The 21,926-nt window shown below is 40.5% G+C and overlaps 1 protein-coding gene and 1 long non-coding RNA gene across 2 annotated transcripts; one reads left to right on the top strand and one right to left on the bottom strand.

The window, feature by feature from the left end:
- Positions 1-456: 456 nt before the first annotated feature.
- On the bottom strand, positions 457-20,643 carry LOC148196493 (uncharacterized). The gene is made up of 3 exons (XR_015780957.1): positions 19,680-20,643; positions 19,483-19,560; positions 457-813 (listed from the first exon to the last, which is right to left on the bottom strand). It is a non-coding gene; the product is annotated as an uncharacterized LOC148196493 (long non-coding RNA).
- Positions 7,109-12,544, top strand: LOC148196494 (uncharacterized). The gene is made up of 2 exons (XM_088094365.1): positions 7,109-10,382; positions 12,513-12,544. Exons 1-2 carry the CDS (start codon positions 7,109-7,111, stop codon positions 12,542-12,544), a joined length of 3,306 nt encoding a protein of 1,101 aa, XP_087950491.1.
- Positions 20,644-21,926: the final 1,283 nt, after the last annotated feature.

Genomic DNA, 21,926 nt, shown 5'->3' with positions numbered 1-21,926 from the left:
TTCTACAATTTAATGAGGTGTGGTAGATAATTAGTACCAACTGTTTTGTGCATACAATGGATTACGGCTTTGCTAATCATCATCGGGCAAAGGAGGGTTTAGGAGGTAGAGTTCGTCTTATTTTGTCTGGAGCAACACGTTTATCTGCACATGTGGGGAAGGTTACTTACGGGTGGTGACTTCTTGTAATGTCCGACAAGGATATGGTATGTTCTTTTTAAGTATGAGAATCAAACTTATATCATGCTACCACTTTTCAAGAAAAATTTCATTAATTTGATTTCCATGTGATGGTGACACAAACATATGCTCTTAGTTAAAATGATTTTTTATCAGAAAATACTGGTATTTTATTTTTATCCAAGGATTACATATGTTATAATATTTTAAAGAGTGTTTGTCACAGTTCAAAATAACACTAGGTAGAATGGAACCAGTTTTATAATTGTTCCCTTGTTGTAATCACGTAAAATATGAGAAAGCAAATAACATTTGATAGCTGTCAATACTAAATTTCGTCATATTATCTAGTAAAGTCCTAGTAAAATCTAAGTAAAGAGGGGTAGCTGTAAATACTAAATTTTGTCCTAATTGATTTTTTTGGCTTTTACTGTAACATCCCAAAAATTTACCCTTTAAAATTCAAAATTTAAAATATTGTAATAATACATTTAGGATAACACCCCGTAACCTCACTTAAATCTATACATAAGTTTTAAGCTCAGACTTAACTGCAAAGATAACATTGAATCCTTCTAATTCGTTCTTCCATCTCTTCCTTCATTTGCACCGGATCACGCGACATTCCTTCATCTGCTGCCATATAACAAATACGTTATACGATCATCGCAAAAATATGATTTTTCCCGATACATGCATAAATAAGTAAAGGTGAGCTAACATGCAACATGGAAAGTCTTGTTATGTGTTGTATGACTCGGGGGCAACACACTCCTTCATCTCGAAGGCGTGCGTTGAGAAATTGGTGTTAGCGGAGAGTGAAATGCAGTTTGACTTGGTGGTGTCAACCCCAGCAGCTTGTGAGGTTAGGACGTGTACTATGTGCGTTAGATGTCCTATTGAGGTAGAAGGGCGTAGATATAAGGTGAACCTCATCTGTTTACCCTTAAAGGATTTAGAGGTATCTTAGGAATGGATTGGTTGGCTACCAATCACATTCTCATTGATTGTGGTGCGAAGGAGCTGGTTTTCCCGAATGAAGAAGAAGAAGAGTTGTCTGTAACGCTCGGTCAGCTGAAAGAGGACATCATGGAGGGCGCCAGTTGTTTCCTGATCATGACGCACTCAGATGAAGAGTTTAAAGGTGCAAGCTGGGAACGATCGTCCAGTAATCAGTTGAGTGGAGGACGATCGGTGGTAGATGAATTCCCAGACGTATTTCCAGATGAAGTACCTGGACTACCTCCTCCCCGCGAGGTAGAATTTACAATTGACTTAGTGTCGACAACAGGACCCATCTCAATTGCACCATATCGGATGTCGCCAGCAGAGTTAGTGGAACTCAAAGAGCAGATTGAAGAGTTAATGGATAAGAAGTTCATCAGGCCGAGCGCCTCACCTTGGGGAACGCCTGTTCTATTGGTGAAGAAGAAAGATGGCAGCTCTCGGCTCTGTATCGACTACCGTCAGTTAAACAAGCTTACCATCAAGAACAAGTATCCGTTACCTCGGATTGACGATCTGCTGGATCAGCTACATGGTGCGATCGTATTCTCCAAGATAGATTTACGATCGGGATATCACCAGATTCGGGTGAAGGAGGAAGACATCCAGAAGACGGCATTTCGGTCTCGCTACGGACACTACGAGTATGTAGTGATGCCGTTCGGTGTGACAAACGCCCCGGCAATATTCATGGACTACATGAATCGTATCTTCAGACCTATCTGGACAAGTTTGTGATGGTGTTCATTGACGACATCCTCATCTACTCCAAGAGCCATGAAGAACATGAAGAGGACTGAACGTTCGTTATTTTATGAACTTGGATTGGAAGACGAAAATGAAAATAAAGTGAAATATTATAAAGGTTTAATCCTTTTCGACATCCCTATTTGTGTACGAATGTCTCAGATAGGTCCTCGTTTTCTAAAGTGTATCAAAATGGTCCTTAATTTTGAAAATTGATATCAATTGAGTCCTTCCCGTTAAGTTGGCTGGACGGCGTTAAAAAAATTGATGAGTGGGATGCTGAGATGACAAACGAACGCTCGTCCACCAGCGAACGAACGCTCGGCGACCACCGAACGAACAGTCATCCAGTGTGGAACGAACGGTCGTCCAGCGGTAAGAGGTCGACGAGCGTTCCTAATGATCAGGCCAAACATTTCAATACAGGAACGGACGGCCTATTGCGTTACATGGGTAGGACGTGCGTTCCTAATGATGGCGAGCTGAAGCGAATCATATTGGAGGAAGCTCATCATAGTCGTCTTAGCATACATCCCGGTATGACTAAGATGTACCAAGATCTTCGACGCTCGTTCTGGTGGTCTGGAATGAAGAATGATGTCGCTCGCTTTGTAGCGTCATGTTTAACTTGCCAGCGTGTAAAGGCTGAACACCAACAACCAGGCGGCTTACTTAGCAGTTGGAGATTCCCGAATGGAAGTGGGATAGCATATCCATGGATTTCGTGACCCATCTACCACGCACGGTCAGAAATCATGACTCAATCTGGGTGATCGTGGATAGGCTAACAAAGAGCGCCCACTTCCTGGCCGTTAACTTGAAGATGTCAATGACCAATCTGGCCAAGTTGTACATCAAGGAGATCGTTCGTCTGCATGGAGTTCCTTCAAGCATTATATCTGACCGAGACACGAGATTCACCTCTCTGTTTTGGCAATCTTTGCAAGGCGAATTGGGAAGTAAACTACAGATGAGTTCAGCCTATCACCCGCAGACGGACGGCCAATCTGAGAGGACGATCCAGACGCTAGAAGATTTATTGAGGACGTGCGTCCTAGATCATTTAGGCGCATGGGATGAAGTATTGCCGCTAGTTGAATTCACGTATAACAACAGTTTTCAAGCAAGCATAGGAATGGCACCGTTTGAAGCTCTCTATGGAAGGAAATGCCGAACGCCACTTTGCTGGTTCCAGGATGGAGAGAACGTGCTAACTGGACCTGAGCTCATCCAGCAAACAACCGAGAAGGTTAAGTTGATCCAAGATAGATTGAAGACGTCCCTGAGCAGGCAGAAGTCCTACGCTGATAGAAGAAGAAGACCTTTGGAGTTCGCTGCAGGAGACCATGTTTTCCTTAGACTCAATCCGGTCACGGGAGTAGGCCGAGCCGTTCGTCCAAAGAAGCTATCTCCCAAATTCATTGGACCGTATCAAATCTTGAGGAAGATCGGACCAGTAGCGTACGAGCTTGCATTGCCGCCTCAACTGTCTAATCTGCATCCAGTCTTCCACGTTTCTCAACTCAGAAAGTATATAGCCAATCCCTCTCATGTCTTGGAGCTGGAAGATATTCCACTACGCCACGACCGAACGCTGGAGTTGCAACCAGTACGTGTGGAAGACAGCCGCACCAAGCTATACAAAGGAAAGGACGTTCGTCTAGTCAAGATGGTGTGGGACGCGAAGACTGGTGATTCAACGTGGGAAGTGGAGGATGCTATGAGGGACTTGTATCCTCACTTATTTTCGGGTAAATTTCTAATTTTCGAGGACGAAAATTTTTGTAGTTAGGGGGAATGTGAGACCCTAGATAATTAACGTTGCAAATATATGTCAAATCAAAATCAATGCACATCACGTCAATGGTTCAGAGTCATTAAAAACGCACTTCGCACCACATGCACGAGCGCCACCTGTCACGCTAGAAGTTTCGGAAGTCAGTAGTGGGGTACAGGTGTCAACAGGGGAAATGTTCGTCCATTTTGACTTGGATTGAACAAAACTGAGTTTTTGGAAAATCTCTCCCTCTCACCTGCACGCACTCATCTTCTTCCTCAGAACTCAACCCTTCATTTTCTCTACCTTCTCTCTAGAACCAGTCCACCTTCTCTCTACTGTAAACTCATCACTTTCTTCTCCGATCACGTTTCAGAACCGTGAGGACGTTCCCTGAGACGTGGGCGTTATTTTGGACCGAACAGAGTTAGAATTTAAACTGGTAAGTTCTCATCTCTGATTCGCTCATCCATTAGGGTTCATATGAAACCAAGTTCTGGGTTCATGCATGGGTTATATCTGAGATATTTGATGTGAAACCCTGATAAATTAATATATACAAATCCATTCTCTGATCACACTTTTAAATGCACTGTGCCACGTCAAATTCCACTCTTTTCCTCTCTGCATGCACTAATGCCATCTGTCACGTTGGAAGCTTCCAAAAGCTGTAGTGGAAATCAGGTGGCAGTATGTGAGTGCACCATTGTTTGACGAGGAAGAGAAAAACAATTTCTCTGAAAACACTTCTCTCCCTTCCATGCAATCTTCTTCTTCCTCAAGAAATTCTGGCCTTCCATCTTCTCTGTATTCTCTCTGAACTCTTTCATATTCTCTCTAAGATAACTCACCTTCATCTCCTCCAATCTCATTTCAGACACCGTAGGAAACCTCTCTGCACCGTGAGCATTCTTCTGAACCGAACAGAACTGAGAACTGAACTGGTAAGTTCTCGTCTCTGCACCTTCATCTATTTAGTTTATGCGAACCAATTTCTGGTTGCATGCATGAGTTATAGGTCTGAACCTTATGTCATTTTGGTTTATTAGATTTAGTGAGAATCTTGGAGTGACTCGTTGGGTAGAAAGCCGTGAGAACACTAGAGAAAACCATAAGCATTTGGGAGTTCACTGCTAGACCAGGTAAGGGAAGCTTGAGTAATTTAATTTAACACTTGTTTGATGTTTATGACAGCAATGAAGTGTACTGAATGTTTGAATTGTATGAAATCTATGAATTTTGGAATATGCAAGCACGAGTCTATTGTACTGATTGTATATGACTGATAAACTTGGGAATTATATGTTGGTGATGTTATTGGTTGAGCTGTATGCAGAGAATGAGTTGTATATTCTGGAATGTGATTGAAATTCTGTATGGTGTGGAATGATATTGTTTTGAACTGTATGTAAATGATGGGATGTTTGAACTGAGAAACTGGAAAATACTGTATTGATGAGATTCTAATATGAATTCTGTAATGTATGAGATTTATGGTGAAGGTGAAATTATTAAAGTTCAAATCATATGAAATCTGTGAAATTATCGTGTTTGAAAAATCTGGAAATTTTGATCTTCTCTGATTGATCATGTACGCTCGTTATCGAACGGTCTTATACCGTTCGGTTTCTCTGCAATTTCCTTTAGAATAAGGGTTATTTCATTTGGAAAGGACTCTGATTAAGAACGAGCGTATTGGTGTCAAGAGTTAAGTGTGAGCGTTCGGCTTGGCCTAGCTTGTACCACGATTGAAAATAAATTGAAGTATAGTTAGGACGCTCGGTTTTGTTTACCAGCGTGCGTCATAAGCAGCGCTTAGTATTAGACTGAGCGTTCGTCCAAAGGAACTCTCGGTTTTAGATTGAGCGTTCGTCCTAGTTAGCGTTCGGTCTGATACCGAACGTCCGTTCAGATGAGCGTTCGTTCTATTTGGTGCTCGGTCATTGACCTAGCGTTCGTCCTAAGGAGGGTTCAGTTTCTACTGAACGCTCGTCCTTATCATTGCTCGTGAGCGAACTTCACAGCGTTCGTTCAATTTATTAATTAACGTTCGGTCTTTGACTGGCAGTGTTCGTTTCCGAATTTACTAATGCTCTGATTAATTATCTGAAATCATTTAAACTGTAATGGTCCTTTTCATTTAACCTCAAGTCTTTATACTTAGAATTTTCCTAAGTATTATTTGGATCTTTTAGACTCAATTTCAATTAAATTAGTCAATTGTCTCAACGTCTGTGAATGAATAATGGTGCGTTTCTTTTGTTCAGAAACGTGATAGCAGTGTACTGTAATACAATCATCTGAGTCTATTAAATGATAAACTTTGTTTAAATTAAAAGAGTGGAACATAGAATGAAAATGTGAATAAGAGAACTGGTTAATATGTGCGAATGGTATTTGAATGCATTTTATGGGATTGGATTGTGAATGAGCGTTTCAAGGAGGAACGTCTCCATGATTGAATATGAGAAGTAGTGTAGTATGACCATGGTAAAGCTGCTGATGGCTGTTTATCCTGATATTCCGTGAGTGCTCATCCTCATGTAGAGGGGAGTAGGTCATGTGTGGGAATGGCAGGAGGCCCTAGTCCTATTGAGTACTTTGGACTGATAGGGTTAACCTCGGGTGGCAGCTGATGGATGTTTCCAGTTACCACACCACCTGGGTGCAAAAACGCCTGTAGATACATGGCTTCATACAGTCCGGACAGTTGTCATTTTTGAGAATTTGGATGAGTTATATTATGCTTTGTGTATGTACTGTTATTGATTTGTACGAGTGATCTTATATGTTAAAGTTTATGTTGGTGTTATGAATTAAATTACCTAAGCTTACCCTTGCAATTTCCTTGTGTTGTCTCCTGTTTCTGTATGTCCGTCTTGTCAATGCAATGATCATCCGTTGTGGATGTGAGCAGATGGTGAGGCTCCTCTGGAAACAATGCTGGAAGAAGAAAATTTGGAGGATGCAAACTTGGTAGAAGTTGAAGTTAAAGCTGAGCAGTAGAGTGCTCGTTCCGTAGTAGCTGATAGGTTTTCTGTACTGTATTTTGGAAGTTCTGTATGTAGTTTTGCAGTACTGTTCACCCAGAATTTGTTATATTTTTGATAGATCCTGAACGCTGTAATGGTAGTACGTTCAGTTTTAAATTTTGAGAGCAGCTGTTGTAAATATTAAGACTGCACTGTAATTTCTGTAAATGTGATTAGTTCTGATTAATGGTAATTACTATTTATTGGGATGTTACATTTATTGGTATCAGAGCAGTTTTGTTCTTTTAAGGACATGTAGGGTTATGAGTACACTATACTTTCGTTGTGTGCTTATTGTGTGTTGATGAGTTATTATTTTTAACTCTTGAACATAACTAACTTACGTTTTCTCTGATCCAGAAAACGAATGGCGCCTAGACTTCCTCCCCCACCTCAGCCAAACGAGGCTGACACTTCTAGCAACACCAGAATGTTGGAGACAGTCATCGATAGGCTGCAACAACAGAACACAACCTTAATTGAGCAAAATGCTGCCTTAATGAGGCAAAACCAGGAAGCACTGAATAGTTTGGAGGCATCACGTATCAGCTCTGAAGCAACTCAGAGACAGTTGATGGACCTGCTGACCTCTACTAGAGGCACCCCAGGGGCTTCTTCTTCTAACGCTGTACCTCCTGCAGAATGGAGTTTGGAAAGCTTCCTGCAACACCATCCTGCCAAATTCAATGGAAAGGGGCTTCCGGATGAAGCGGATCAGTGGCTAAGAGATATGGAAAGGATTTATGATGCCAAGAGGTGTCCAAATGAAAACCGTTTGGCATTCACAGAGTATTTGTTGACGGGTGAAGCTAGCCATTGGTGGTCCAGTGTGAAGATGTTGTTGACAGAATCCCAAAGTCCAATTTCTTGGGAAGTTTTCAGAACTAAATTTTATGAAGAGTATTTCCCAGACAGTGTGCGTTTTGCTAAGGAGGTGGAGTTCCTTCAATTGGTGCAAGGCAGTATGTCCGTCTCAGAATACACCAACAAATTCAAACATCTTGTCCGTTTCAATACCATGGCTACCAGTGAAGAATGGCAATGCAGGAAGTTTGAGAACGGGTTGAGGAGTGATATGAAAGTATTAATATCCTGCATGTGTATCAGATCTTTCCCTGCTATGGTTGAGAGGGCAAAGGTGCTTGAGAAGAACATTGCTGAGGCCGAAAAACATAAGAAACAACAAGTGAGTAGGGGTCCGGTTTTGTCCAGAGGTGCATCAAATGTGAGAGGGTCCCCATATACTCGTCCCACTCAATCCTCTGGCGGATCACAAGCTTTGGTCACTGTTGGCCAATCTGGACAGCCGAGGAGCTTAACCTGTTATCAGTGTGGAGGACCACATTATCGGTGGGCTTGTCCACAGTTGTCAGGAGGAAAATATTGTACTCGTTGCAGACAGAATGGCCACTTGGAGAACGAGTGCAATATGGGAGGACGTGCTGCAATGAGGCCACCAAACACTGGGAGAACCCAACAAGGGAGAGGTGGACGTGCGCAAGCCACAGGAAGGGTGTACGCAATCACGGGTGCTGAGGCTGCTCGTTCAGGTACACTCATCACCAGCACTTGCATGTTGTATGGAAAGCCTTGCTGTGTACTGTATGACTCGGGGGCAACTCATTCCTTCATCTCGAAGGAGTGTGTTGAGAAACTAGGAATAGTGGAGAGTGAATTACAGTTTGACCTGGTGGTGTCAACCCCAGCGGCTGGTGGGATCAAGACGTCTACAGTTTGTGTAAGATGTCCTATAGAAGTTGAGGGGCGTAGATATAAGGTTAATCTCATTTGTTTACCCCTTCAAGACTTAGAAGTAATTTTGGGGATGGATTGGTTGGCTACCAATCGGATCCTCATTGACTGTGGGAAGAAGGAGTTAGTCTTTCCAGATGAAGAAGAGGAAGAACTGTCAATCACTCTTGGGCAATTTAAGGAGGATATCATGGAGGGGGCAAGCTGTTTTCTTATCATGACGTATGAAAGCAGTGAGATGGAGCGTTCATCCAATGTTGATGACAGTGGAGAACGAACAGTAGTGGATGAATTTCCAGATGTTTTTCCGGATGAAGTACCTGGTCTACCTCCCATCCGTGAGGTAGAATTCACAATTGATTTGGTAACCACTGCTGCACCCATCTCGGTTCAACCTTACAGAATGGCACCAGCTGAGTTGGTGGAACTTAAGAAGCAAATTGAAGAGTTAATGGATAAGAAGTTCATCAGGCCAAGTGCTTCACCATGGGGAGCGCCTGTATTGTTGGTCAAGAAGAAGGATGGCAGCTCACGGCTATGCATTGATTATAGACAACTTAATAAGCTGACCATCAAGAACAAGTATCCTCTTCCAAGAATTGATGACCTGCTGGACCAGTTGCATGGTGCGTGTGTATTTTCTAAAATTGATTTACGTTCGGGCTATCATCAAATTAGAGTGAAAGAAGAGGACATTCAGAAGACTGCATTTCGGTCTCGTTATGGCCATTACGAGTACGTGGTGATGCCCTTTGGAGTGACAAACGCACCTGCAATCTTCATGGATTACATGAACAGAATTTTCAGGCCGTACCTTGATAAATTTGTTGTGGTATTTATTGATGACATCCTCATTTACTCCAAGAGCTTTGACGAACATGAAGAACACTTGAGGATCGTCTTGAGCGTATTGAGGGAGAAAGAGCTGTATGCCAAGCGTTCAAAGTGTGAATTCTGGATGAAGGAGATCCAATTTTTGGGGGGCGTTGTTTCTGCTGGTGGTATTGCAGTGGATCCAGCCAAGGTGAAGGCAGTGCTAGATTGGGAGAGTCCACGTTCTGTCACGGAAGTTAGAAGCTTTGTGGGACTTGCGGGCTACTATAGGCGGTTCATTGAGGGATTTTCTAAGATAGTAGCCCCTCTGACTTACCTCACCAGGAAGGATCAGCCGTTTGCTTGGACAGATAGATGTGAGGAGAGCTTCCAGGAATTAAAGAGGAAATTAACGAGTGCTCCTGTGTTGGTCATTCCAGACACGGCCAAACCTTTTGAAGTGTATTGTGATGCATCATATCAAGGTTTGGGCTGTGTGCTGATGCAGGAAAGGAGGGCAGTGGCTTATGCTTCGAGACAGTTGAAAATTCATGAGAAGAATTACCCCACACACGATTTGGAGCTGGCAGCAGTGGTGTTTGCTTTGAAAATATGGAGACATTATCTGTATGGTGCAACATTTCAAGTGTTTAGTGATCACAAGAGTCTCAAGTACCTCTTTGATCAAAAGGAATTGAATATGAGGCAAAGGAGGTGGCTTGAATTCTTGAAGGATTATGAATTCGAACTGCTGTATCATCCTGGAAAAGCCAATGTGGTTGCTGATGCATTGAGTAGGAAGGCAGTAAGGGTCTCGGCAATGATGGTAAAGGAGCTGAACCTGGTGGAGAGTTTTAGAGATCTAAGGTTACAGTTTGACTTAGGAGCGAACGTTATCAGGTGCTGTAACCTTAGAATTTCCAGTGATGTGTTTGATCAAATTAGGAGGAAGCAACGTGAGGATGAAGATCTGGTGAAGATTTTGAGCGTGCTTGGTTCGGATCAAGCCAAAGAATTCAATGTTGGAACGGACGGCCTATTGCGATACATGGATAGGACGTGCATTCCAAATGACAGTGAGCTGAAGCGGATTATAATGGAGGAGGGACATCACAGCCGTCTTAGCATGCATCCTGGCATGACTAAGATGTATCAAGACCTTCGTTTATCCTTCTGGTGGCCTGGTATGAAGAGTGACATTGCACGTTTTGTGTCCTCTTGCTTAACCTGTCAAAGAGCCAAGGCTGAACATCAAAGACCAGGGGGATTGCTGCAGCCATTGGAAATCCCAGAATGGAAGTGGGACAGCATCTCCATGGATTTCGTGACTCATCTGCCACGTACAGTCCGAAACCATGACTCAATTTGGGTAATTGTGGATAGATTAACTAAGAGCGCCCACTTCCTGGCCGTTAATTTGAAGATGTCCATGACCAACTTGGCCAAGCTGTACGTCAAAGAGATTGTTAGATTGCATGGAGTTCCTTCAAGCATTATATCAGATCGAGACACGAGATTCACATCTCGTTTTTGGCAGTCGTTACAAGGAGAATTGGGAAGCAAACTGCAAATGAGTTCTGCTTATCACCCTCAGACGGATGGCCAATCTGAACGAACCATCCAGACTCTTGAAGACTTGTTGAGAACGTGTGTGATAGATCATATGGGAGTATGGGATGAAGTTCTGCCGCTTGTTGAATTCACATATAATAACAGCTTTCAAGCAAGCATAGGAATGGCACCGTTTGAAGCTCTTTATGGAAGAAAGTGTAGAACTCCTTTGTGTTGGTTCCAAGAAGGCGAGACTGCATTAACCGGACCTGAATTAATCCAGCAAACAACTGAGAAGGTGAAACTGATTCAAGAACGTTTGAAGACTTCTCAAAGCAGGCAGAAATCGTATGCAGATAAGAGAAGAAGACCCTTAGAGTTTGCTGCTGGAGATCACGTGTTCCTCAGGCTGAATCCAATCACTGGAGTGGGGAGAGTTCTTCGTCCAAAGAAGCTATCACCTAAGTACGTTGGACCTTATCAAATTCTGAAGAAGATTGGATCAGTTGCGTATGAACTGGCTTTACCACCTCAACTGTCCAACCTTCATCCAGTCTTTCATGTTTCACAACTCCGGAAATATATAGCTGATCCATCACATGTACTGGAGTTAGAAGACATCCAAATTCTCCCAGACAGGACACTGGAGATGCAACCTGTTTGTGTGGAAGACAGCCGCACCAGACTCCACAAAGGCAAAGATGTTCGTCTCGTAAAAGTGGTGTGGAATGCAAAGACTGGTGACTCAACATGGGAGGTTGAAGAGGTTGTGAGAGAATTATACCCGCACCTATTTCCTGGTAAGCCTTAGAATTTTCGAGGACGAAAATTTTTTTTTTAGTTAGGGGGAATGTGAAACCCTGATAAATTAATATATACAAATCCATTCTCTGATCACACTTTTAAATGCACTGTGCCACGTCAAATTCCACTCTTTTCCTCTCTGCATGCACTAATGCCATCTGTCACGTTGGAAGCTTCCAAAAGCTGTAGTGGAAATCAGGTGGCAGTATGTGAGTGCACCATTGTTTGACGAGGAAGAGAAAAACAATTTCTCTGAAAACACTTCTCTCCCTTCCATGCAATCTTCTTCTTCCTCAAGAAATTCTGGCCTTCCATCTTCTCTGTATTCTCTCTGAACTCTTTCATATTCTCTCTAAGATAACTCACCTTCATCTCCTCCAATCTCATTTCAGACACCGTAGGAAACCTCTCTGCACCGTGAGCATTCTTCTGAACCGAACAGAACTGAGAACTGAACTGGTAAGTTCTCGTCTCTGCACCTTCATCTATTTAGTTTATGCGAACCAATTTCTGGTTGCATGCATGAGTTATAGGTCTGAACCTTATGTCATTTTGGTTTATTAGATTTAGTGAGAATCTTGGAGTGACTCGTTGGGTAGAAAGCCGTGAGAACACTAGAGAAAACCATAAGCATTTGGGAGTTCACTACTAGACCAGGTAAGGGAAGCTTGAGTAATTTAATTTAACACTTGTTTGATGTTTATGACAGCAATGAAGTGTACTGAATGTTTGAATTGTATGAAATCTATGAATTTTGGAATATGCAAGCACGAGTCTATTGTACTGATTGTATATGACTGATAAACTTGGGAATTATATGTTGGTGATGTTATTGGTTGAGCTGTATGCAGAGAATGAGTTGTATATTCTGGAATGTGATTGAAATTCTGTATGGTGTGGAATGATATTGTTTTGAACTGTATGTAAATGATGGGATGTTTGAACTGAGAAACTGGAAAATACTGTATTGATGAGATTCTAATATGAATTCTGTAATGTATGAGATTTATGGTGAAGGTGAAATTATTAAAGTTCAAATCATATGAAATCTGTGAAATTATCGTGTTTGAAAAATCTGGAAATTTTGATCTTCTCTGATTGATCATGTACGCTCGTTATCGAACGGTCTTATACCGTTCGGTTTCTCTGCAATTTCCTTTAGAATAAGGGTTATTTCATTTGGAAAGGACTCTGATTAAGAACGAGCGTATTGGTGTCAAGAGTTAAGTGTGAGCGTTCGGCTTGGCCTAGCTTGTACCACGATTGAAAATAAATTGAAGTATAGTTAGGACGCTCGGTTTTGTTTACCAGCGTGCGTCATAAGCAGCGCTTAGTATTAGACTGAGCGTTCGTCCAAAGGAACTCTCGGTTTTAGATTGAGCGTTCGTCCTAGTTAGCGTTCGGTCTGATACCGAACGTCCGTTCAGATGAGCGTTCGTTCTATTTGGTGCTCGGTCATTGACCTAGCGTTCGTCCTAAGGAGGGTTCAGTTTCTACTGAACGCTCGTCCTTATCATTGCTCGTGAGCGAACTTCACAGCGTTCGTTCAATTTATTAATTAACGTTCGGTCTTTGACTGGCAGTGTTCGTTTCCGAATTTACTAATGCTCTGATTAATTATCTGAAATCATTTAAACTGTAATGGTCCTTTTCATTTAACCTCAAGTCTTTATACTTAGAATTTTCCTAAGTATTATTTGGATCTTTTAGACTCAATTTCAATTAAATTAGTCAATTGTCTCAACGTCTGTGAATGAATAATGGTGCGTTTCTTTTGTTCAGAAACGTGATAGCAGTGTACTGTAATACAATCATCTGAGTCTATTAAATGATAAACTTTGTTTAAATTAAAAGAGTGGAACATAGAATGAAAATGTGAATAAGAGAACTGGTTAATATGTGCGAATGGTATTTGAATGCATTTTATGGGATTGGATTGTGAATGAGCGTTTCAAGGAGGAACGTCTCCATGATTGAATATGAGAAGTAGTGTAGTATGACCATGGTAAAGCTGCTGATGGCTGTTTATCCTGATATTCCGTGAGTGCTCATCCTCATGTAGAGGGGAGTAGGTCATGTGTGGGAATGGCAGGAGGCCCTAGTCCTATTGAGTACTTTGGACTGATAGGGTTAACCTCGGGTGGCAGCTGATGGATGTTTCCAGTTACCACACCACCTGGGTGCAAAAACGCCTGTAGATACATGGCTTCATACAGTCCGGACAGTTGTCATTTTTGAGAATTTGGATGAGTTATATTATGCTTTGTGTATGTACTGTTATTGATTTGTACGAGTGATCTTATATGTTAAAGTTTATGTTGGTGTTATGAATTAAATTACCTAAGCTTACCCTTGCAATTTCCTTGTGTTGTCTCCTGTTTCTGTATGTCCGTCTTGTCAATGCAATGATCATCCGTTGTGGATGTGAGCAGATGGTGAGGCTCCTCTGGAAACAATGCTGGAAGAAGAAAATTTGGAGGATGCAAACTTGGTAGAAGTTGAAGTTAAAGCTGAGCAGTAGAGTGCTCGTTCCGTAGTAGCTGATAGGTTTTCTGTACTGTATTTTGGAAGTTCTGTATGTAGTTTTGCAGTACTGTTCACCCAGAATTTGTTATATTTTTGATAGATCCTGAACGCTGTAATGGTAGTACGTTCAGTTTTAAATTTTGAGAGCAGCTGTTGTAAATATTAAGACTGCACTGTAATTTCTGTAAATGTGATTAGTTCTGATTAATGGTAATTACTATTTATTGGGATGTTACATTTGATTTTTGGTGTTTAGATTTAGTGGAAGTTGTTAAGGGAACCTTGGAGTAGAACGTTGTAAGAGAAGAAACCAATCCTTTGCATTAGGGCAAGTTGCGTACGAATCCGGGTAAGGGAAGCTTATATATTTAATTTATACTTGTATGATTGCATGAAGGCATGATATGGGTTGTTTGTATGAAATATATGTATATGTGCTGTTCTGGATCTGCATGAACGAACCCTGTTGTGCTGTATGAATATATTTTCTGTTGGTTGAAATGCATGTTGAATCGGATTCGTATGAAAGATGTATGACTATAGTATGGTTGAATTTATTAATTTGATGAAATCTGTATAGTATGAGAATTATTCCTGGATATGAAAATTACGAAGTAAGAATCACATGAGAAATAGTGAGTTAACTTAGTTGAAAATCTGGATCTGATAAATTCCCTATGATAAATTACGATCGTCATCGAATGGTCTTACATCGTTCGGTTTCCCTGAAAAAGACTTAGAGTTGAATTCTTTCATTTGGGAAGGGTTCGGTTTGAGAACGAGCGTCTTTATTTGAATTACTATGTTTGAGCGTTCGGCTCCACATAGAGTTGTCGTACGCCTTAAATTTAATAATATTGCATTAAGTAGCGTTCGGTCTTATACTGAACGTTCGTCCTAAATATCGTTCGGTCTTATACTCAACGTTCGTCCTAAATATCGTTCGGTCTTATACTGAACGTTCGTCCTAAATATCGTTCGGTCTTATACTGAACGTTCGTCCTAAATATCGTTCGGTCTTATACTGAACGTTCGTCCTAAATATCGTTCGGTCTTATACCGAAGCGTTCGTCCTAAATAGCGCTCGGTCTTATACCAAGCGTTCGTCATGATTGGGGCTCGGTCATCTACCTAGCGTTCGCATTAATGAAGCATTCGGTCTTAGATTGAGCGCTCGTCCTTATAATTGATTTCTTAACGAACGTAAATAGCGTTCGTCCTAAATGGCTAGTAATTGTATATTGGCGCGTTCGGTCATTGACTGGCAGTCGTCCCATTTTAAACAAAAAGTTCCCAATGTAGTTAAGTATTCTTCTTGATGTATCTTCGTCCAGTAGAGTCAACCTGACCTCTCGGTACTTAAAATATTCTGAAAATGGTCTTATTATTCTGGAGTCGTTCTGATTGTTAATAGGTTCTTCTAAATCTGGTTTTGAACGTTCGTCCTCTTCCTTCAGAAAGTTGAACGTTCGTCTTTTTAAGAGAGTGGAACATAGAATGAAAATGTGGTAAATATGAAAGGTTAAGGTGTTTGAACACTATATTAAATGATTGTACGATATTGGATCTGAACGAGCGTTCCAGGGAGGAACGTCTCATATATGTTAAATATTGGATTGGTAAAGTATGACTGTGGCTATTGCTAATGCTGGCTTGGTCCATCCTGAGATTCCGTGATACTCATCTTCAAGTAGAGGAGAGTGGTTCATGTGTGGGAATGGCAAGAGGTCCTTAGTCCATAAGTTAACATGGGCGACGTAAGAACGGACTAACCTCGAGTGGCAGCTGTTGAGTGTATCCCAGTTACTACACCACTCGGGTGCAAGGACGCCTGTAGCTACACAGATCATACAGTCCGGACGGTCGTCTTATATATATATATATATATATATATAGATGTTACATGATGTTATATGTTAAACTATGTGCTTGAGTGGAATGATATGTTCATTGTATGTGTTGATGTATATCTTAAATTATATAAGCTTACCCTTTCGTTTTTCCTTGTGTTGTCCATGGTATGTGTACGTTCGTCTTGTCTTGCAATGATCATCCGTTGTGGATGTGAGCAGAAGGCGAAGCTACTTTAGAAGAGGTGATCCAAGAAGAAAATTTAGTCGAAGTGGAAGTGAAAGCGGAGCAGTAGGACGTCCGCCTTTTCTTTCTAGTTTAGGACGTCCGTTTTTGGTTTATACGTTCGGTTATTTTATTTTGTAAAATCGTTCGTTATTAGCTCTTTAATGAATTCGATTTGTATATCTTAACTCTACACTCTAAGCCGTTCGGCTTTTGAACTCTGTTAATTATGAAGACTGCATTGTTTACTGTTAATGGTAATTAATTCTGATTTATGGTAATTACTGTATTTTGGGATGTTACAGATTTCATTTATTATTTAATTGTGTATAAAAATTTAAATGGTTGTCTTTATTTTTATTTCTCTAAATTTTATTTTTTGTTTTGAAAACTTGTAACATCCCATAAATACAGTAATAAACCATACAAATAGAATAATCACATTAATTAACATATCAATTCAGTCTTACACTAAAATTAAAGTACACTCGTGGTCGAACGGCCTTACAAGAAGCGAGTTACAAAATAACGAGATGTACCATAAGCTAACCTGACCGAACGGTTTATAAAGCAAAAATACCGAACGGTTAAATCAAGAAAAAGGGGAAGTGGTCGTTCTAAGACAACTCGCTAAAATAACTAAACTAAACAATTAACCGAACGGACTACTGTTCGGCCTTCACTTCTACATCAACGAGGTTCTCTTCCTCCAAAATTCCTTCTTTCAGCGTCTCCTCCAGCAACGCATCACCATCTGCTCACATCCACACGAATGATCATTGCAAAGACAAGACGGACGTACAGATACAGGACAACACAATGAAAAACGCAGGATAAGCTTATTTAATTTAATTCAAGTAAAAACATGCATTTCTCAACATATCAAACATATCAAATATATTCCAATATACAATTCAATCAATTCCTGATACTAGACTGACTGTCCGGACTGTATGAATTCCGTGTAGCTACGACGTTCGCGCACCCGGGTGGTGTGGTAACTGGCATTCTCATCAGCTGCCACCCGAGGTTAGTCTGTTCCGTCCAAAGTACCTCTAAGGACGAGGACCTCCTGCCGTTCCCACACATGACGTACCCCCTCTACGTGAGGACGAGTACTCATGGAACATCAGGATCGAATCGCCAGCTAAGTCTGGCCACGGTCATACTTTACAATTCTCATAATCATCCAAGAGTCGTTCCTCCCCGGAACGCTCGTTCAAAACTCACAACTTTCTTTTCATCTCATATACTATTCATCATTTATAATCTTTCAATTTAATATCATTTTCGTCATCCATTTCAAGTGCATAAAACAACGAACGTTCAGCCCTCTTCATAACGAGGACGAACGTGAGGAACGAGACCGAGAAAATCCACCGTTCCAGAACAAAATAAAACCGACTACAATAACACCGTATATGACGAACGTCATTTACCACTTGAATCAGTTGAAAGAACTGACTATCGTAAGATCAGATCAATACTCAAAGAATATTTTAAGTAAAGAGGTTCTAGGCCGGATCCAATGGATATAGGCCCCCCCAAAACGATTAAAGAACCATACTTAGAATAATTCAATTACAGAAACCGACTGCCAGTCAATGACCGAACACGGTAAAAGGATTTACTGAATTTGGACGAGCGCTATTTCCACAAGTCTGATAATTAAAGACGAGTACGAGCGTTCGGTATAAGACCGAGCGCCACTCATAACGAACGCTTTGGGTCGGAACCCATCACCGATTTGAACTCGTGATAGAAATAGCAATATTAATAAATATAATACGGGATGGTGAAGAGAGGTTTAAGAATGACTAAGTGTCCAGATATGTGTTTACAAGTTTCTCAATTCCTCACATAACACTCAGACTATCTACGCTTGGCCGAACGCTCAAACGTAGAACTATTATCCAAGGGCGCTCGTGCACCCGGGTGATGTATTAACTGGGAAACACTCAACAGCTGCCACCCGAGGTTAGCCCTATCAGTCCAAAGTACTCCTAAGGACTAGGACCTCCTGCCGTTCCCACACATGACCTACCCTCCTCTACGTGAGGACGAGCACTCACGGAACATCAGGATGAACTGCCATCAGTAGCTTTACCACAGTCATACTATACAATTTTCCCATATTCAATGCACAGAGTCGTTCCTCCCTGGAACGCTCATTCAAAATCCACCATCATTTATTCATCTCATATACTGTTCATCATTTATAATATTTCACTTTATTTTCATTTTCGTCTTCCAATCCAAGTTCATAAAATAACGAACGTTCAGTCCTCTTCATAACGAGGACGAACGTGAGGAAAAAGAACGAGAAACCTTCGTTCCAGAGCAGAATAAATTCGACTACAAATACGCATCATTTTTTACGAACGTCATTTACCATTTGAATAAGTTGAATGAACTGACTCTCGGAAGATCAGATCAATACTCTAAGAATAATTTAGGTACAAAGGTTCTAGGCCGGATCCAATGGACATAGACACCTCAATACGATTTAAAGAACCATAACGAGAATAATTCAATTATAGAAACCGACTGCCAGTCGATGACCGAACGCGGTAAGAGGATTTTACTGAATTTGGACGAACGCTATTGCCACACGTTTCATAATTAAAGACGAGTACGAGCGTTCGGTATAAGACCGAGCACTACTTAGGACGTACGCTAGGTGTAAGATCGAGCGCTACAAATCTTAAAGTACAAGGTATATATATATATATATATATATATATATATATATATATATATATATATATTACTTTATTTCGAATATCAGGGTACTACTGTTCTGAGCCGAACGCTCCAAGATAGTATTTCTACATGAGGACGCTCGTTCTCGATCAGAGTTCTTTCCAAATGAAAGAATTCCATTTTAACCAGTTTACTAGAAAACCGAACGGTAGAGGACCGTTCGATTACGAACGTACATTATCATAGTAAGAAGTTCATATTCAAATTTTCAACTATTTTCAACTTAAGTTTTCAACATACCAGTTCATACTTTATACTTCACATCAAATATCAATTTACATACTTTATAGCATCCACATTAATAATTCATACTTCAAATTAATAACTCATATTCACATTGATACATATCAAACATCCTCATACAGATTAATCAACATACACCATATTCATTCAATCAAACAGCGGACGTTCATACAAAACACAACATACGAATTAAATCAAATAAGCTTCCCTTACCTCTAATGTGAACGATCGTCCTAAGTTTGCAACTTGGCTTGCCAACTACAATCCCTTCTACCCGCAACGTTTACTACTCTTTGAATCAACATCAACGACAGATGAAAAAGGGTTCAATATTTAACTTAAGGACTCATGCACCCAGAGTTGTTTGTGCATGTTCACAAGAACGAACAGTTGAAGGAAAATGAACTTACCGGTTTCAGAACTCTAAACTGTTCGGTTCAGGTGAAAGCTCAAGACGCCGGGAATGCTTCTACGGTGCCTGAACGGTGATCGGAGCAGAGAAGAGTGAGTTACAGTAGAGAGAAGAAGGAAGATTTCTAGAAAGAAGGATGAGAAAATGAAAATCAGTTTTCAGGAGGAAGAAGGGTGCATGCAGGGAGTGGGAAGAAGGTTTTCAGAAAAAACATTTTTTCTTCCCAAGGTAAAATGGACGCACTCTCTCATACGGACACCTGTCTTCCACTACTGATTTTCGAACATTCCAAACTTGACACCTGGCGTCAGTGATCAGAGTTTGAAAGTGCGTTTTAAATGGTCTGAGCAGGGTTTTGGGTGCATTAAATGAGATTTGACAGGTGGGTTTTTGGGTTAAATTTCTAAGGTCTTACATTCCCCCTAACTACAAAAATTTTCGTCCTCGAAAATTAAGACTTACCCCGAAATAAGTGTTTTGAGGTACTTTAGAAAGTATGGATATAATATGTACAAAATTCTACAATTTAGTAAGGTGTGGTGGATAATATGTACAAAATTCTACAATTTAATGAGGTGTGGTGGATAATTAGTACCAACTGTTTTGTGCATACAATGGATTACGGCTTTGCTAATCATCATCGGGCAAAGGAGGGTTTAGGAGGTAGAGTTCGTCTTATTTTGTCTGGAGCAACACGTTTATCTGCACATGTGGGGAAGGTTACTTACGGGTTGTGACTTCTTGTAATGTCCGACAAGGATATGGTATGTTCTTTTTAAATATGAGAATCAAACTTATATCATGCTACCACTTTTCAAGAAAAATGTCATTAATTTGATTTCCATGTGATGGTGACACAAACATATGCTCTTAGTTGAAAATGATTTTTTATCAACAAATATTGGTATTTTATTTTTATCCAAGGATTACATATGTTATAATATTTTAAAGAGTGTTTGTCACAGTTCAAAATAGCACTAGGTAGAATGGAACCAGTTTTATAATTGTTTCCTTGTTGTAAAGGAAGAGTTTCTTGTCTACAATATCAATTGTGCAATTAACCATGATAATTTTACTATGTCTTTCTATTTGTTTTGTTACAAGTGATTTATACATCTTGTGGGAGTCTTCGCAATAAATACTTTGCAACCCAACTAGGAGCGGAGAAAGTAGTTGACTTCATAAAAGGTATTCTTTGAAATTTGTAATTCCATATATTTCTCGTTCATTTTAGAAAAAATTTCGTTATCTACCGATGAGTTATTATGTTTATCTTTTTCACTATGAAATTATTCAAGTTCAATATTACTCTAAAACTAATTGAATTTTATTGGCTTTAAGAAAGAATAAGATACTTGCTGAAATGGAAACTGTTACCCAGTGTTTGGGTCCACCAATAACTGTCAACGATCAAAATGTAACAAATGTTTGGTTGAAGATGAAAGATAAGGTACAATATTGCATTTGATTTGTTATGTCTTCAAATATAATTAGTTGTAGTAATTGTCCGCAAGTGAAAATTGTTTGTCTTATCATGATTTTTCTTTATTGTGTAGCTTGAAGGCTTGAATTATGTACTACTCGATGAAGTCGTAGTTGTTTCCAACGCTACCACCCTCATTATTGGCACTGTTGTGTCCCTCGACTCCCAAGAGCTACTCCTTCAATTATAGTAGTGACAGATAAGAAATCTTATGTTCTCCTTATGACACTATTTATTTTGAACCAAGAATTGTTTAGCATTGTATGAGTACCATTTGGAGGCATAGGGCGTAGGGCGTAGGGCGTAGGGCGTAGGGCGTAGGGCGTAGGGCATAGGGCATAGGGCATAGGGCATAGGGCATAGGGAATAGGGCATAGGGCATAGGGCATAGGGCATAGGGCATAGGGCATAGGGCATAGGGCTTAGGGCATAGGGCATAGGGCATAGGGCATAGGGCATAGGGCATAGGGCATAGGGCATAGGGCATAGGGCTTAGGGCTTAGGGCTTACGGCTTAAAGGCTTAGGTCAAAGTATGATTAGGGATTAGGGCTTAGTATACTAAGACATAAGACTTAGGCCTTAAAGGTTAGAACTTAGTGCTCTGCCATTTGAGTTCAAATTTGTTCTCAAAGTTTGAATTGCTTCAACTAATGGTTTTGTTGTTGTGGTTGTTTTCTTTTTAACATTGCTTACTTGTTGTATTTTGTAGATTTTTTTGAAACGGAAATTTAAGTTTCCGAAAGAGGATGAGGCGCACAAAT

Source organism: Vigna umbellata, chromosome 7 (genome assembly GCF_029865625.1).
Source record: "Vigna umbellata cultivar VRB3 chromosome 7, Vumbellata_1.0, whole genome shotgun sequence".
NCBI classification, from domain to species: domain Eukaryota; kingdom Viridiplantae; phylum Streptophyta; class Magnoliopsida; order Fabales; family Fabaceae; genus Vigna; species Vigna umbellata.
This window is presented reverse-complemented; position numbering and strand designations above follow the sequence as displayed.

What these genes read in the sequence shown, in the direction of transcription:
- LOC148196494 (XM_088094365.1), top strand. Translation starts at nt 7,109, where the DNA reads ATGGCGCCTAGACTTCCTCCCCCACCTCAGCCAAACGAGGCTGACACT. An exon ending in GACGTGCATTCCAAATGACA is followed by an intron (nt 10,383 to 12,512) that starts GTGAGCTGAAGC and finishes AGCTGTATGCAG; the next exon opens with AGAATGAGTTGTATATTCTG.